At 41.6% G+C, this 17731-nt stretch overlaps 1 protein-coding gene across 4 annotated transcripts in view; it reads left to right on the plus strand.

Annotated features, from left to right (window-relative positions):
* GAN (gigaxonin) overlaps positions 1-17731 on the plus strand; it is a 74003-nt gene that overhangs the window by 41141 nt on the left and 15131 nt on the right. For 3 of the 4 annotated variants that reach the window (XM_016930234.4, XM_054668491.2, XM_063797863.1), the window contains 6 exons: positions 358-575; positions 1382-1503; positions 6071-6183; positions 7366-7515; positions 8543-8679; positions 8918-9046. In XM_016930234.4, the coding sequence (XP_016785723.1) occupies positions 358-575; positions 1382-1503; positions 6071-6183; positions 7366-7515; positions 8543-8679; positions 8918-9046 (869 nt within the window). Of the gene's footprint in view, positions 1-357; positions 576-1381; positions 1504-6070; positions 6184-7365; positions 7516-8542; positions 8680-8772; positions 9047-17731 lie in introns of all 4 variants that reach the window. The other variant, XR_010152650.1, reaches the window with a different exon arrangement.

The raw sequence follows: 17731 nt of genomic DNA on the forward strand, positions 1-17731 counted from the left end.
TAACTCATGGCACATCCAAATGTGTGACATAAAGCAAATTATAGCTGGTTCTTTTCCTGTCTTTTCCTATTGAAATGGGAATCCTTTAAGGTGTAAAGGAAGCTGCTTGAAACTTTTACAGTGATACCTCAAATAAACTGATGATTTTTAAAAATTAAACTTTTACTTATCAAGACTCTGGGAAGTAGACAGTTAGGGCCAGGAGAAGACATTCAAGCAGCACCAGTGTGTCTCACTTGCCTGGTAATAACCTGAGTGTTAACAGTTTGTTTTCCATGAGGTGGAAAATGTAGATTCTGAAAATGATGTGTTGCATTTTCCATTGTTTTCGCCCCATCTTTCTTCCCTCTTCTGCAGGTCCACATGAAGGATGTTATGTCAGCTCTGTGGGTTTCAGGGTTGGACTCCAGTTATTTACGGGAACAGATGCTGAATGAACCATTAGTACGAGAAATTGTCAAAGAGTGTAGCAATATACCGCTCAGCCAGCCGCAGCAAGGGGAGGCGATGCTGGCCAACTTCAAACCCCGGGGCTACTCCGAGTGCATCGTGACTGTTGGTGGAGAAGAGAGAGTGTAAGTGTGAGGTGGGACTTGTTTGAAAAGTGGTGTATGGGAAGAGGTAGTTCCATGTAAACAAGAATTCATAATGCTTTTCAGTATCTAAAACATAATTACATTTGATTTTTTTTTTATACTTTAAGTTTTAGGGTACATGTGCACAATGTGCAGGTTAGTTACATATGTATACATGTGCCATGCTGGTGTGCTGCACCCATTAACTCATCATTTAGCGTTAGGTATATCTCCTAAAGCTATCCCTCCCCTCTCCCTCCACCCCACAACAGTCCCCAGAGTGTGATGTTCCCCTTCCTGTGTCCATGTGTTCTCATTGTTCAGTTCCCACCTATGAGTGAGAATATGCGGTGTTTGGTTTTTTGTTCTTGCGATAGTTTACTGAGAATGATGATTTCCAATTTCATCCATGTCCCTACAAAGGACATGAACTCATCCTTTTTTATGGCTGCATAGTATTCCATGGTGTATATGTGCCACATTTTCTTAATCCAGTCTATCAATGTTGGACATTTGGGTTGGTTCCAAGTCTTTGCTATTGTGAATAGTGCCGCAATAAACATACGTGTGCATGTGTCTTTATAGCAGCATGATTTATAGTCCTTTGGGTATATACCCAGTAATGGGATGGCTGGGTCAAATGGCATTCCTAGTTCTAGATCCCTGAGGAATCGCCACACTGACTTCCACAAGGGTTTTTAAAAAATGTTTTAAATATTCTTTAGTAAACTAAAACTAGTGATGGCTACTTATAAAAAGAACTGTATGAAGCACATTAACTACCGATCACTTATTTGCTTCCTTAGTTCACGGAAACCCACAGCAGCGATGCGATGCATGTGCCCTCTCTATGACCCTAACAGGCAGCTTTGGATCGAACTGGCCCCTTTAAGCATGCCGAGAATTAACCATGGAGTTCTCTCAGCAGGTACCGTTCTGTGGCAAATTTTCCTTAAACACCAGATCAAGTAATGTGTAATCTCAAGGTTTTACAGAATGACTCAGAGCCTTTTAAAGATACAATTTTATTATCTCTACATGACATTTTTAGTGTAGTTCTAGCTTCTGAGACCATGGTTAGGAAAACCGTATTTTCTGTCAGTCCTTATTATCTCCGTATCTTCAACACATAGCTGCTTTTAAGAACTACTGGAGAAGCAGTTACTTGATGACTTAATGTCAGGAGAGCAAACTTCAGTGATGCTTACCACTAAGTAGCTGTAGGGCCACACCTGGAACACAGCGTTTCTTTGCACCATGGTAGTCCCATCTTTGAAATTCATGCAGCTTAGAATTACAATATATAATTATATAAAATATGTTATATAAGGCCGGGTGTGGTGGCTCACACCTGTAATCCCAGCAGTTTAGGAGGCTAAAGTGAGAGGAGCCTAGGAGTTCAAGACCAGCCTGGACAATGTAGGAGAGAAACTGTCTTTACTAAAAATCAAAAAAATTAGCCAGGCATAGTGGCATGCACTTGTGGTCCCAGCTACTTGGGAGGCTGAGGTGGGAGAATCTCTTGAGCCCAGGAGATCGAGACTGCTGTGAGCCATGATCACACCACTGCATTCCAGCCTGGGTGACAGAGTGAGACCCTGTCTCAGAAAAAAAAGAAAAAAAAAGAGAAGTTATGAGACTTTAGGAAATGCTACTTATATAGGCAATGGCTTAAAGTTATTTAGTATGGAAAATGCTTTACTTGACCTTTACAAGTTTGAAAACTGCTCTACTTTATCCAAAGCTCTCCCTTAAGGAGCTGATAGAAAAGATAGCCATTGAGGCATTGCCTTTGCTGGCTGCCTTTCTTTTCGCCGTGGTCCTGCTCCCTTGTCCACCTGATAAGTGTCATCTCATGTCATTCTAATTGTGGTCAGCAGCCCTCCTGCAGTCCTTATTTAATTGTGTTTGCTTGCCCAGCAACATTATCTTTAAAATTTTATTTTTTATTTTATTTTTCTTTTTAGAGATGGGATCTTGCTATGTTGCCCAGGCTATAATATTTTTAAAGCTATACTGTACCACAGTATATCATACAAATGGCCAAGGCTCTACCATAGTATAGAAGTGGAGTCATTTTATGAGTCCCAAAATTATTAGTTATTGTCAGTAATGAAGAGCTGGACAGAGTAGTATAGCCTGCAGGAGGTAGGTCTAGTTTCCCTGTTGCATCTTCTCAGAATTAGCTCCGTTACATTTCCCCCCCGAATATATACACATATTCCTAATTTTCACACATACACATCTGTCACAAAGGCTCCTGTATCACTAATATTTGAAAGTTTGCTAGAGGGATTGGTGTTTCAGAAACCCAGCAATGGAAGGAGCGACTGTGTACAGTGGAATTGATGGAAACGGAAGTGAGTGATTGAAGAGGTCCTTCCATTTGTCCAGCCTGCATTGTTTTTTTGTTTTTGTTTTTGTTTTTTTTGCCTTTTTAAAAATTGATTTTGACTGTTTTTTTGTCATTCAATTTTTCTTCTCTACCAGTTTGGGACTTACATTCTTGTTAATAGTCCTTTAGGAAGATTACCTTAGAAATTACAGCCTGTATTAAGTTAGCAAAGTCCAAAGTTAGTCAGTACCTGTGTTCTCTTCAGGAGAGTTTTTCTTCATTTTCCATTTTCCATACTCTTACAGTTTTAAAATGCATTATCACTAATAAATATGTACAGTAGATCCCCCTTATCCATGAGGGATGCATTCCAAGACCCCCGAGTGGATTTCTGAGACCACAGATAGTGCTGAACCCTGTACACACTGTGTGTTTTTACTATACATACATACCCATGATAAAGTTTAAGTTCGGCACAGTAAAAGATTAACGACAATAACTGATAATAAAATGACGATAACAATATACTGTAATAAAAGTTATGTGAATATGGTCTCTCTCAAAATATCTTACTTTGCTGAACTCACCTGTTTTTGGACTGCAGTTGACCATGGGTGATAAAACCACAGAAACCAACACTTCAGATAAGGGGTAGCTACTATATACACAATGTGTCTTTTTTTGATATATGTTGGATGGATGGATGGATGGATGGATAGATGGACGGATGGATGGACAGACAGATAGGTAGATAGATGATTGATAGACAGACACACAGGTAGGTAGATAGTGTTCATTTAGATTTGCCACTTTCTTCGTTCTTCCTTCTTAACTCCTCAGACGTTCCACCTAGGATCATCTCCCTTCTCTCTGAAGTTCATCCTTTTGAATTTCCTTTAATATGGATCTTTTGGTGGACAACTCTCAGATTTGATTGCCTGCAAATGTCATTATTTTGCCTTCATTCGTAAAGGATATTTTTGCTGGGTATAGCGTTTCCGCTTTGGTATTTATCAGTTTTCAGCACATTGAAGTCATTCCACTGACTTCTGCCTTCCATTGTTGTGAAGTCAGTGGCGAGTCTAAAAAATCTCTTCTCTGGTGTGTATTTAAAATTTTCTTATTATTTTCCATCTTTTTGTCTCACTGTGTTGTTTTCTTGATTATTATCTTTTGATTTATCTTCTTTTCTCCTTAACTCTGATTAATCTGCTATTACATTTATCCATTGATTTTTTTTTTAATTTCTGCAAATTCTTGTCTTTTTACAGGAGAATAACTTAATCCACCATTACCTTCAAATCCTCTCTTATTTCTATAGTTCCCTGTTACCTGGAGTTATCTTCCAGTTAATTTTTATTTTTTAAACATGATAAGCATTTGTTTAAATTATCTTTCTTTTTTAAATAAATTTTAGACTTTATTCTTCATCACCCAACTTGAAAAAAATCATCTTTCTGGTTACTATAATATTTGAAATCTTTGCAAGACTACTTCCTATGATCTGCTTCTGCTGGTCTTTTCTTAGAGTCTAATTTTTGGTATGTCTGATATCTGTGGCTGCATGCTGCTCGTTTATTAAACATTATTTGTAGCAGCCAGGCACAGTGGCTCACACCTATAATCCCAGCATTTTTGGGGGCTGAGGCGGGTGGATCATTTGAGGTCAGGAGTTTGAAATCAACTGGCCAACATGGTGAAACCCCATCTCTACTAAAAGTACAAAAAGTAGCTGGGGTATGTGGTGGCATGTGCCTGTAATCCCAGATATTCAGGAGGGTGATGCCGGAGAATCGCTTGAACCCAGGAGGCAGAAGTTGCAGTGATCTGTGATTGCACCACTGCCCTCCAGCCTGGGCGACAGAGCGAGACTATCTTAAAAAAACAAACAAAAAAAAAAGTAGAAAAAAATTATTTGTAGCAATAACTTTCTGCCTTAGATGTCCTGGGATCTTAGAATGTAAGGCTTAGATTAAGGTCCTTCTACAGAAGTTTTGCATTTGTTTCTGCCAGTTGCCTGAAAACACTACTAATTTGGTATTAACTATAAATTAAGTTCAAGGCTTATGATTTCCCAGATAGCAAGGAGATTTAAATCTGAGTACGAATTCTGGTTGGCCTTCATCCTGACAGTGTAGAACTTTGGAGAGGATCTCCTGCCAGAAGCCACATTTTCTGTGGACCTGGAGCTTAAACTTCTGTCTTTTTCATCCCCAGGACAAAAGGTTTAAATTTTCCTAGATTGGAAATGCCCTCAGTGTAAAATGGTTTTCATGCTTGATAACCTCTGTAGGTCCTAATTTTCCCTTCAGTTTTGCCTTGTTATCTTGTTGGCTTCTCCTCTTCTAAGAAGATTATTATTGTTGTTATTTTTGAAACAAGATCTCACTTTGTTGCCCAGGCTGGAGTGCAATGGCATGATCACAGCCCACTTCAGCTTCACACTCCTGGGCTCAAGCGATCCTCCCATTTCAGCCTCCTGAGTAGTTGAGACTATAGGCAAATACCACAATGCCCGGCTAATTTCATTATTTTTTGTAGAGATGAAGTCTTGCTGTGTTGCTTCCTGTGAACCTCCTGGGCTCAAGCAGTCCTTGTACCTTGGCTTCCAAAAGTGCTGAGCCACCACCACCCGGCTAAGATTATTTTTTAAATGTTTTATCCAGCAAATTGTTTTTTGCAGAAGAATAACCTAATACGCCATTACATGAAATCGGAAGTTCAGTTGCTCTTAGATCCTGTTTTGAATAGAAAGTGCACACGGATGCCTCAGATCTGGGTATTCCTGGGGTCTAGAATGAACAGATGTGCGCTGCGGTGCAAAAGTTGTATGAGAATCCCAGAGGCTGAGAGGGAATAGAAGAGATGAACTGAGATGGCCCAGAGTTGCCTGGTGACTGAGCGGGTGACGCCAGGCTTCCTTTTTCATTGTAGGGTGGTGGAAATCCCCTCAAAGACAGTAATGAGTAAAGCAAAATGGTCAAAGTGATGGTTTGGCTCCATCACCAAGGATCCAATGGGATGTGATAAAAGTCCTGAATCCAAAGAGAACATTGTTGTCATCAGAGAGTTTCTTCAGATGCTGTTTGTATATATGCTGTGGCGTTTATGGGTGTTGAAGACTCGCATTTCATATTTGTGTTTCCTTTGATCTTTGCAGAAGGGTTTTTGTTTGTATTCGGGGGCCAAGATGAAAATAAGCAGACTCTTAGCTCGGGAGAAAAGTATGATCCAGATGCAAATACATGGACAGCATTGCCACCTATGAACGAGGTAAAACACTGGTTGGTTGGTTGGTTTGATGTGTTTCTCTTTTCCCTTAGTGCTTCTGTTTGTTTTGTGTCTGAGTTCAGGGAAGAAACGGCAGCCTTGTCAAGCCCCCTGCCTCATTCGCTCCAACCTCTCCTTCTAGTGCCTGGCTCTCCTCCCCTTCCTGGCCCTCACTCATTCTGGCCTCCATGAGTTTCTGAAATCTTCCAGGAATGCCCTCACCCCAGCCTTCACATTTATCCTGCCCTGTGCAGATGCCAGCATGGCCTGCCCCCTCCTCGCAGCACCTTCTCAGCGGGCCTCCCTCCTGCCTCTTAGCTTTCCTGTCCCCGTCTTCATACGACGTCTCACGATCTCACGGACCAGGCATTTAAAGTTTTTCACATAAGCTCTTTGATGGCAGAGAATTACGTGTGTTCTGGTCAGTATTTCATTTTCAGCACTAGAATCGTGCTTGGCACGTAGGGTTCACTACATAAATATTCATTGACAAATGGACATGAAACACCTAGGGCTTCTGTGATCCCAAATAGCCTTGGCCTGACCCTGTCCTCCACAGCCCTTTCTGCCATAGTTTATACTAACCTTTCCCACGTCAACTTGAAAACACTGCCCATTGCTATGCAAAAATAATTGTATTGAACCAGAGGTAACAGTTCATTTTCTTGTTGTGAGCTATTATGGGTTAAAAAGTGAGGATTTTCTGATGAACTCACCATGTATTTCATAAGTTTGTTTTGAGAAATGGCTTTGGCCTCTCTGGCTGTTGTGCTGGAAGAGTGGGCTGTTAGGGAAGCCAGAAATCTTTAAGAAGCATTACCGGAGAAATGGTTTTGAATGTGGTACTTCCATGCTGGAACACTGGGAAAAAAGATTTCTCTAATTTTTAAAAATAGTTTCAACTTTTATTTTAGACTTGGGGGTACATGTGCAGGTTTGTTACGTGTGTATATTGCATAATGCTGAGGTTTGCAGTGAGATTAATCCAGTCTCCCAGGTCCTGAGCGTCGTACCCAATAGTTAGTGTTTCAGCCCTTGCTCCCCTCCCTGTCTCCTGGCTCTAGGAGTCCCCAGTGTCTATTGTTGCCATCTTTATGTTTCTCTAATTTTTATTAAGTATATGAATATCAGCTTTCAATATGATCATTGGCCTTGTGTGTTCAGGGATCGCTAATGTAATTTCAGGCAAGACATAACTTCGGAATTGTGGAGATAGATGGGATGCTGTACATTTTGGGAGGAGAGGATGGTGAAAAGGAGCTGATTTCCATGGAGTGTTACGATATTTATTCTAAAACCTGGACAAAGCAACCTGATTTGACCATGGTCAGAAAGGTGAGGACTGCATTTTGTGATAACTAGTTTGTGTACACATTGGATTTTAAACTTAATGTGTCTTCATATCCTGAATAAACCTTTAATATAACTGATGGTGTTAAAAGAATTAACTTTATAGAACTCTGTCTTTATCGGTAGTTTGTCTTCACTGTCATCAGCCACACACCAAAATAGGAAAGTGAGCGTGTGTGAGAGTTTATCCTGCTTGTGGGCCCTGTGGAGCACCGCTGTGTGTCAAGCTCCACATTTGAGTGCGCAAATGGTGCAGCAGCCACATCTTCCCAACCTATTTTCTTTCTGTTTTTCCCTCTCTTACTCTCTCTCTCTCTCTCTCTCTTTCCTTTTGTTCTTGAGAGAGGGTCTTACTCTGTTGCCCAGATTAGAGTGCGGTGGCGCCATCTTGGCTCATTGCAACCTCTTTCTGCCTCAAGCAATCCTCCCACCTCAGCCTACTGAATAGCTGGGACTACAGGTGTGCACCACCACACCCAGCTAATTTTTGTTTTTTTAAGTGGAGATAGGGTTTCACTATGTTGCCTCGGCTGGTCTTGAACTCTTAGGCTGAAGCGATCCCCCATCTCTACAGAAAAGTTTACAGGCACAGTGGTGTGCACCTGTAGTCCCAGCTACCCAGGAGGCTGAGGCGGAAGGATCTGTTGAGCCCAGGAGTTTGAAGCTGCAGTGAACTATGATGGCACCACTGCACTCCAGCCAAGGCAACTGAACGAGACCCTGTCTCTAATAAATAAATAAATAAAAATGAGGCTTTTGAACTTCTTTCACTTAGTGAAATAGTATCAGTTGGAGTAAGAGCTCCTTTTCTGAAGATTAACAATATGTGTCTTACTTTGCTCTTCTCATTTTAAAGTCCGGTGTTGTAATACTGAAAAGCACCATCGTTTTACAGTTAGAAATCAAACCCCTTCCTAAATGTCTTTAAGTATGCCCCGGACAGGTTAATATCTATTCACCTGACCTGAATGAGAAATGTTGCCTCTCCCCCACCATTGTTCTCTGCTTTCAGATCGGCTGCTATGCAGCTATGAAAAAGAAAATCTACGCCATGGGTGGAGGCTCCTATGGAAAGCTTTTTGAGTCTGTGGAGTGTTATGATCCCAGGACCCAGCAGTGGACTGCCATATGTCCACTAAAAGAGAGGAGGTACGTGGCTGTGGGGTGGGCTTTGTAGATTCCCTTGCTGTTCACTGGGTCTGGAGCCCCTTACCCTGCCTGGCTTTTGTTCTTTTCTTTCAGAGTAACCTTTTCTTTGACTTGGCATTTCCTGAGAAAGGAAGGCCCACGTAGTAATGCTGCAGAGTTAAACCAGCATAAGATGAACGCGGGAGTGAGATCTCGCGTTGTACAGCTTGTGCCTGATACGCTGTGTGTGGCCTTTCAGGTTTGGAGCGGTGGCCTGTGGAGTTGCTATGGAGCTGTATGTGTTTGGGGGAGTCCGAAGTCGTGAGGACGCCCAGGGTAGCGAGATGGTAACTTGCAAGTCCGAGTTCTACCATGATGAGTTTAAAAGGTAACTAAGAATGGTTTCACGTAGCTACTGCAACTTTTTCTTTGTGCTTTCAGTCGTATTTTAGCTTTGTTTAGTTTTGTTTTCAGTCACTTTATTAAATTATGGATTTAGGAGATACATCTCATGCATACTAGATATTTATTCAGTGACTTCACAAGTGCTAGTAACTTAAAATGTCTCTAAATAGAAAATATCTCTAATATGTAGATCAGATCTTGACACTTAGTTGCTTAAAATCATTTATTGGCTCCCTATAGCTTTTAGGAAAAAGTTTAAAACTCCTTAACTTGTTGGGCATGGTGGCTCACACCTGTAATCTCAACATTTAGGGAGGTAGAAACTGAAGATTGCTTGAGCCCAGGAGTTAGAGATTTGCCTGGGCCACATAACAAGACCCTGTTCTCCAAAGAAAAATAAATAAACTCCTTAACTTAGCATATATAGCCTTTTGTGATATGGCCTTTGCTTTTTCTGCTACTGACCCAGATACTTTATACCGAGCCACTTTCCCCTGCAAACATGTGTGGTTGTCTCAGCTCTGTGTTCGTATTGCTGCTACTTGCCTAAAAGCTCCCTTCCCGCTGTCCATCCAGTTAGCTTGGCCTTTTTCAAAACTGCTTAGTTATCAAAACCTAGAGAAAGCCTTCTCATGCCTCCTAGTCTGATTTTTCATCCCTTCATCTATGATTCCATGCACTCCAGACAAGTCTCTGGGGTTGTAGCTGTTAACTGCAAGCAACTTCAGGGCAAGGTCCACCTTCGTCAGCTCTGTATCCTGGCTTCCAGCATCCTACCTGTCTGTATCAGATGCTTAGTAAAATGTTGATTAAGTGGCTGAGGCTTGATTTCTGAGATTCTTAAAACCTCTGACAAGTGCCACGTATGTCTTGTAGGGTAGATAACATCCTTCTCGATGTCTTCTCTCTTTCCTCACACATTTTATTGTTGTAACCACTGAGGAGTATTTTTATTGCAGTAATATGTTTAAATCCTGAAGGGAAATTGCTATGCTAAACGTAATTTTATTAGAGTAGTTCAGTCGTGTTACCAGAAGAGGGTGCCATAACATAATGTTTAATTTCATGCTGTTTTAGATTAGGGCACACAGTGAGCAGTTACAAAGATGCTGCAAATGCACGTAAATGCTGCCTAACATGTATTTTAAATTTAGGGTATTTGCATAGCCTTTTTTTCCAATTACAGGAATAGACTATCTTAGGAAAATTTATTAGAGAGCAGTTTAGAGGATACTTGCTGTGGTTGGGGCAGATTTTCAGACTTCTCTACATTTTTCCTTCCTTGATACATGACTGGGAGGGCTGATTGCCCAAGAGATGAAGTCATTTTTTTTTTCTTTTTTTGGGGGGGACAGTCTCGCTCTGTCGCCCGGGCTAGAGTGCAGTGGTGTGATCTCGGCTTACTGCACCATCTGCCTCCCGGGTTCAAGCAATTCTTCCACCTTGGCCTCCCAAGTAGCTGGGACTACAGGCGCATGCCACCATGCCTGGCTAATTTTTGTATTTTTAGTAGAGACAAGGTTTCAGTATGTTTTCCAGGTTGGTCTCGAACTCCTGACCTAATGATACGCCCGCCTCAGCCTCTCAAAGTGCTGGGATTACAGGCATGAGCCACCGCACCTGGCCTATCAGGTTGTTACATATTTGTAGTGGATAAGCTTTTAATATAACTATCACTTGCTTTAAGTTCATAATAATTAAACGTAAGACTGTTGTTCCTTCTTTGCTGTTTAAAAGCACTTCTCGCCAGGTGCACTGGCTCCAGGCTATAATCCCAACACTTTGGGAGGCCGACGCAGGCAGATCACTTGAGGCCAGGAGTTCAAAACCAGCCTGGCCAACATGGTGAAACCCTGTCTCTACTAAAAGTACAAAAAAAAAAAATTAGCCAGGCATAGTGGCACGCGTCTGTAGTCCTGGCTGCTCAGAAGGCTGAGGCATGAGAATTGGTTGAACCCAGGAGGTGGAGGGTGCAGTGAGCCGAGATTGTGTCACTGCACTCCAGCCTGGGCAACAAAGCGAGACCCTGTCTCTAAATAAATAAAAGCACTTCCAAATAAAATTCATGTATATTCAGTTCCTTATTTCTAAGCTCTCTGATGTTTGTAAATAGAATGAAGAAAGCTGTTAATTTATCTTACCAATATAAGATTCTAACATGTTTAGATAACATTAAACACACATATAACACCAAATGCCATGTATTTAATCTTCAAAACAGCACTCTGAAGTGCATGTAGGTACTGTTACTATTCCTGTTTTCCATATGAGGAAAGGGTGAGCGGTGTGCCCACAGACACACAAGGAGCAAGGAGCTGAGGTGGGATCTGAACTCAGGCGTTCTGGCCCCAGAGTCCACCTTTTCAACTACCACGCTAGATTGACTTAAAAATATAGGCTTTCCTATAACTATCGATAGAACAAAATAACATGTAGGAGTAGTTTATTTCTTAAAAGATCAGACGCAAATGTGTTATATTGGCATAGTGTGGAAACTGTAGTTGCCGGATGAGCAGTCCATATTCGATTGGAGACCATGTCGATTGTTTTTAAGTAATCTCTTGTCTTTCCTGTCTTTGTTCCCTATTTTTAGGTTAAAACTTTCTGGGAAAAAAGCCATATCTTATTCTTTTCTGTTTTTCTGAATAAAAGCAAAACTGCTTGAAAGGAAAGCAAAGAAATTGCCATAAAGTATTACCAAGCCAGAGCAACAGCTTCATATACCCAGAATGACGGTTTCTCTATTTCTGTTCCTTGTGTCCCTATTCTGTTAGTAACAGTACTATCCTCCCAGTCATCCATGTTCAAAAAAGGGTCATCTTGGCTGGGCACAGTGGCCGACACCTATAATCCCAGAACTCTGCGAGACCCAGGTGGTAGGATCCCTTGAGCCCAGGAGTTCAAGACAACCCTGAGTAACATAGTGAGACCTTGTCTCTATGAATTTTGAAAAAATTCAAAAGTGAGCTGAACATGGTAGTCCACGCCTGTGGTCCCAGCTACTTGGAAGGTTGAGGCAGAAGGATCACTTGAGCCTGGGAAGTGGTGGAAGCTGCAGTAGACCATGATCGTGCCACTACACTCCAACCTGAGTGCCAGAGCAAGACCCTGTCTCAGAAAAGGGAGTCATCTTGAATTCTGTCTTGTACTTTGCAACTCATCAGTTGCCAGGTCTGGTCCTTTTTTAAATCTTGGTAGCATTTTTCACATTTCCCACCTTCCCTGTCCCGCTGCTACCCTCACAGTTATTCCTGCATCTGTGTAGTGTCATTAGCCTCTGGCCAGCCTTGCCAGTGCAGTTACTTATTTGTGGTTTTGAAAGATGAACCTGACAAAAATTAGCCAGGCATAGTGGCACACGCCTTTTTGCTCAGAGTTTTTGATTGCCCTTCTTAAAATTCTTGACTGTTTCCCATTGCTTACTAAACAAAGGTAATAGTTCTTAGCCACCTCCTCAGGGTTCTCCATGATTTGAGGTTAAGAAAAAGTTTCACCCTTTTTTAGCATCTTTCTTTCACATGTCGTATACTCCAGCTCACTTTTTAAACCCTCTTGTGTTTTACTGCCTCCATGCATTCGCTTAGCCTAGATGCCCCTCTACTTTAATTTTTTACAGTATATAAGTTATATTAACTGTTCTTTGAAGTTGAGATCTGTCAGTTTCCTCTTTTGATTCCTGAATATATAACTAGAATAGACATACTTGACAACTGGCAAAATCACCATACTGGTTCTCTGACACATGGATTGGGGGCCACCATGACAACAAGGGCTAAGTGGAAGTCCCTGGAACTTTGCTTCCCTACCAAAATAGAAAAACAGAAGCAATACTGCATCCTGGGTGAATCTGCAAAAATTATGCCACCATCAAAGACTAGAAAATGCAGGAGAGGCGATGCCTATCGCATCCTCACTTAATTCACCTAGAAAAAGTAGAAAAGTAAAATGGATCTCGGAAAATCTTGGAAAATTTTCATTTCAAACATTATGTTATCAATTTTTAAATGTTTGTGTAGCTTGTTTTTAGGTTTTCCTTTTACTTTGGGTTTCTTTTACTCTTTTCTAGCTTCTTTAGGTAGAATTCTAGATTACTCATGGTAGATCTTTTGCTTTTTTTTGAGACAGAGTCTCGCTCTGTTGCCCAGGCTGGAGTGCAGTGGCTCGGCTCACTGCAAGCTCCACCTTCCGGGTTCACACCATTCTCCTGCCTCAGCCTCCTGAGTAGCTGGGACTACAGGCGCCCGCCACCGCGCCCAGCTAATTTTTTGTATTTTTAGTAGAGACAGGGTTTCACCGTGGTCTCGATCTCCTGACCTCGTGATCTGCCCGCCTCGGCCTCCCAAAGTGCTGGGATTACAGGCATGAGCCACCGCGCCCAGCCGATCTTTTGCTTTTTTAATGCACACAGAGAAAGTTTTCATAAACTTAATCAGGTGATCATACTGATCCCAGATTCTTTCCCAGACGTAATATCCTCACACAAATGTTGTATCTTTATGAGGCACAGTTCCCAGCCTTAGTATGGCAGCCATTGACATAGCTAATGTATTTTCTTCATACCAATTTGCAAGGGTCACCAGAAGCAGTTTGCTTTTACTTGTCGGGGGCAACAGTATGCCTCCACAGCCTTGCCTCAGGGCTGTGTCAACTAATATATAATGGGCTAATGTCGGCAGTGTATTAGCCCATAATGTCCACAGAGATTTTAATCATCATGATGTTCCACAAAACATCTCATTGGTCTACCCCACTGACCACATTGTGCTGTTTGTATCTTATGGTTAGGAAGAAACAGGTACTTTCAGATGCCTTAGTAAGACGTGTGAACTAGAGGATAAGAGATGAACCCCACCCCCAACCACATCTATTTCAGTCATGGTCCAGTCAAGAGGCAAAAACCACACCAGTCATTTGAACAGGGAAAATGTAATATATGTAATTACCACTAGTAAGAGACAGCTGCTAAAAGTGGGAAAAGAGGACTCTGAAAACTGTAGAAATAGCTAATGTAGGAAGCACAGCTGGTACCTTTAGGGCAGAGGGAAAACACCCAAGGAAGGAACAAATTAGGAAGTATTTTCCCCACCCCACAGGGCTAAGATTCATGCCATTGGAAGTGTGTGTGCTGAGGCCACTGGAGAGCAGAGCACCAGGGTGCCAGGGGCCAGAGAAACAAGCTGGAGAGTGTGCACCCCTGGTCTCCTGCATGCTGGTAGGAGCAAGAACAGGAGGAGTGAGAGGAAGGCAGCCGACAGCGGCAGAGTGGCCCTTTGGCCCCCGGCCTTGCCAGTCTGCACACTCTGTGAACAAAAGACCAGCTTCTACACTGGCTTCATTTCTCCATAGTGTTTTCTGTTTCATTGATTCCTACGCTCATCTATATTACTTCCATCCTTTTACTTACTTTGGGTTTCTTTTACTCTTTTCTAGCTTCTTCAGGTAGAATTCTAGATTACTTATGGTAGATCTTTTGCTTTTCTAAGGCACACAGTGAAAGCCTTCAACTTTCCACAGAGCACCACTCTAGCTGGACATGCTGATATGTTTTATTTTCATGACCATTCAGTCTGCAGTATCATTTTTCCTTCTTCAGATTGGATGGTTTCTGTTGCTCTGTCTTGTTTGCTGCTGCTTTCTTTTGTTATCTCCATCCAGTGAATTTTTTATTTCAAATTTATGTTATTTATTTATGTAAGTAATTCTAAAATGTTTGTGTACTTTGTTTTTAGGTTTTTAAATTTTCTATGCTGAAATTTCCTATCTTTCCATCACAAGCATATTTTCCTTTCCCTTACTGAGCATCACTGTGGTAGTTGTGTTCAAGTCCTTGCCTGTTAATTCCAGTATCTGAGTCATCTCAAGAGTTGGCGTCTATTGATTGTTTGCTCCCTTGAGAAATGGGTTCTCATTTTTCTGGCTCTTCTTTTGTTGAGGAATTCTGGAGTGAATCCTGGATGTGGTTACTATTATGTTGTTGAAGCTTTGAATTTTCTTATATTGCTTTAGAGTGTTGCTCTGAGTTTTAGTCAGCAATTGACTTGGTTAGACTTAAATTGCAGGCTGTGCCACCTGCCATGGGTGGCAGCTGAAATCTCAGTCCAGTTCTCGAAGCCTCGGTCATAAGCATACATGGTTCCAGGGTTAGTTGAAGACTTGAGATGAGTGGATGCGCACAAATTGAGGGGTGCTTCTCTACCTCTCTTCTTTCTCAGGTTCTCCACCACACTGTGGAGATCCTGGTTGCCCCAAGACCCCTTTTCCTGATTGCTGAGTCCTGTAGCCAGAAAGATGGCCATATTTTCTTTAGGGGTTTAGCTACCCAGAGCTGCCCCCGTGAGGCTGCCTTCAGAGAAAGCTACCGAGAAACAGGAAACTTAGTCCATATGGGTTGCTTGCTCAATTAACTTTCCATTTCTTTCCAGACTCTACCTGCTTTTCTTCAGTTTCCAGAGCGCTCAGGTAGTTGTAGACTTGTAGAAAAGTTGCAGAAATAGTTAAAGAGTTCCTATTTCCATAAGCCATTCAATCAGCTTCTCCTAGTGTTAACATCTTACGTGACTGTAGTACAAGCATCAAAACCAGGATATTTATGTTGTCCAAAATTATTAAGTAAACTACAGACTTACTGGAGTTTCACCAGCTTTTACTCTAATGTCTTTTTTCTCAGTTTCCAGATCCAATCCAGGATTCTACCTTGCATTCAGATACTGTGTTTGCTTAGACTCCTTTAATCTGTGATAGTTCTTCATTCTTTTTTTTTGAGACAGAGTCTTGCTCTGTCAGCAGGCTGGAGTGCAATGGCGCGATCTCAGCTCACTGCAACCACCGCCTCCTGGGTTCAAGTGATTCTCCTGCCTCAGCCTCCCAAGTAGCTGGGACTACAGGCACGTGCCACCATGCCCAGCTAATTTTTGTATCTTTAGTAGAGACGAGGTTTCACCATGTTGGCCAGGATGGTCTTGATCTTTTGACCTCGTGATCCACCCGCCTGGGCCTCCTAAAGTGCTGGGATTACAGGTGTGAGCCACTGCACTCAGCAGGTGGTTCATTCTTTCCTTGACTCTCTTCAAGAGGACCTTCATCCTCTTGAAGGTTATTGGTTCGTTATTTTTTTGTAGGATCTCTTAATTTGTATTGATCTAATGATTTCTTGCAATTAGACTGAGGTTATGCAGTTTGGCAATACCACAGAAGTCATATTACACACTTCTCTGCATCATATCAGGGAGAACACGTTGATGTGCCTTATTGCTGGTGACATTAACCTTGATGACTTGGTTAAGGTGGTATCTGTTAGATTTCTCCACTGGAAAGGTAACTGATTTTCTTGTTGTAATTAATAAATACCTTTGTGGAGATCATTCGAGAATTTGCAAAACGATTTTCTCCTGAAACTCTCAAGCACTCATTTGAGCATCCACTGGTAGACCTAGCCTGCAGAAGTCATTACTGTGGTGTTTGCCTGATGATGATTTTGTTTCCGTCATTCCTTCTGCATTTATTAATTGGAATTTTTCGGTAAAGGAAACCTGTCCCTTTTTCCTGTTAGTGTTTTCCAATTATTTATAGTATATGGATTCATGGATATTTATTTTATTTCCTGAGTTATAAATCCAGCACCATCATTATTGATTTTCTTGCTCACATAGTTCCAGCCTCGGCTGTCAGTAGCTGCTTCACTGTGGCTTCCATGTCCTTTGACACACCCCCATCCTTTTTTAAGCACTTCCTATCTGGCATGACAGGATGCCCCAGGCCCCTCTTGTATTTTCTCTGCCTCAGCTCTGGGATCAACCACTTCTTCCTAGAGCCTCAAATCCTTTTAGTGGTTATTAAATTGATTTTCAACAGAGGTGCCAAGGCAATTTAGTGGGGGAAAGAAAAGCCTTTAGCAAATGGTGCTAGAACAGCTAGCTATCTGTATGGAAGAAAGTGAACTGTGATTCATGTCAGACCCAAAAAATTGACTTGAATTGTATCATAGACCTAAATGTAAAAGATAAAACTGTAAAAGTTCCAGAAGAGAGCATAGGAGAAAAATCTTCGTATTGGGGTAGGCAAAGATTTTTTAGAATGACACAGAAACTGTGACTGTAAAAGAAGAAAAGGATATATTGGAATTCATCAAAATTAAAAACTTCTGTTCTTCAAAAGAGTCCATTAGGAAAATGAAAAGGCCACCTACATGCTGGGAAAAAATATTCATAATACATTTATCTAGCAAAGTATCTGTATCCACAGGATATAAAGAATCTGACAATTGAATAAGAAGAAGACAGTAAACCCAATTAAAAAAAAAATTTAGAGACAGTCTTGCTACGTCCTTTTTTTTTTTTTAATTTATCTTTTTTTTTTTTTTTTTTTGAGACAGGGTCTCACTTTTGCCCAGGCTGAAGTGCAGTGGCGTGATCTCAACTCACTGCAGCCTTGACCTCCTTGACTCAAGCAATCCTCCCACCTCAGCCTGAGTAGCTGGGACAGATGCCACCACATTTGGCTAATTTTTGTATTTTTTGTAAAGACAAGATTTCGCCATGTTGCCCAGCTGGTCTTGAACTCCTGGGCTCAAGTGATTCACCTGCCTCAACCTCCCAAAGTATTGGGATTGCAGACTTGAGCCACCACACCTGGCCCCCAGTTTTAAAGTGAGCAAACCTTTAAACAGACA

This window comes from Pan troglodytes, chromosome 18, assembly GCF_028858775.2.
Source record: "Pan troglodytes isolate AG18354 chromosome 18, NHGRI_mPanTro3-v2.0_pri, whole genome shotgun sequence".
Taxonomy (NCBI): Eukaryota; Metazoa; Chordata; class Mammalia; order Primates; family Hominidae; genus Pan; species Pan troglodytes.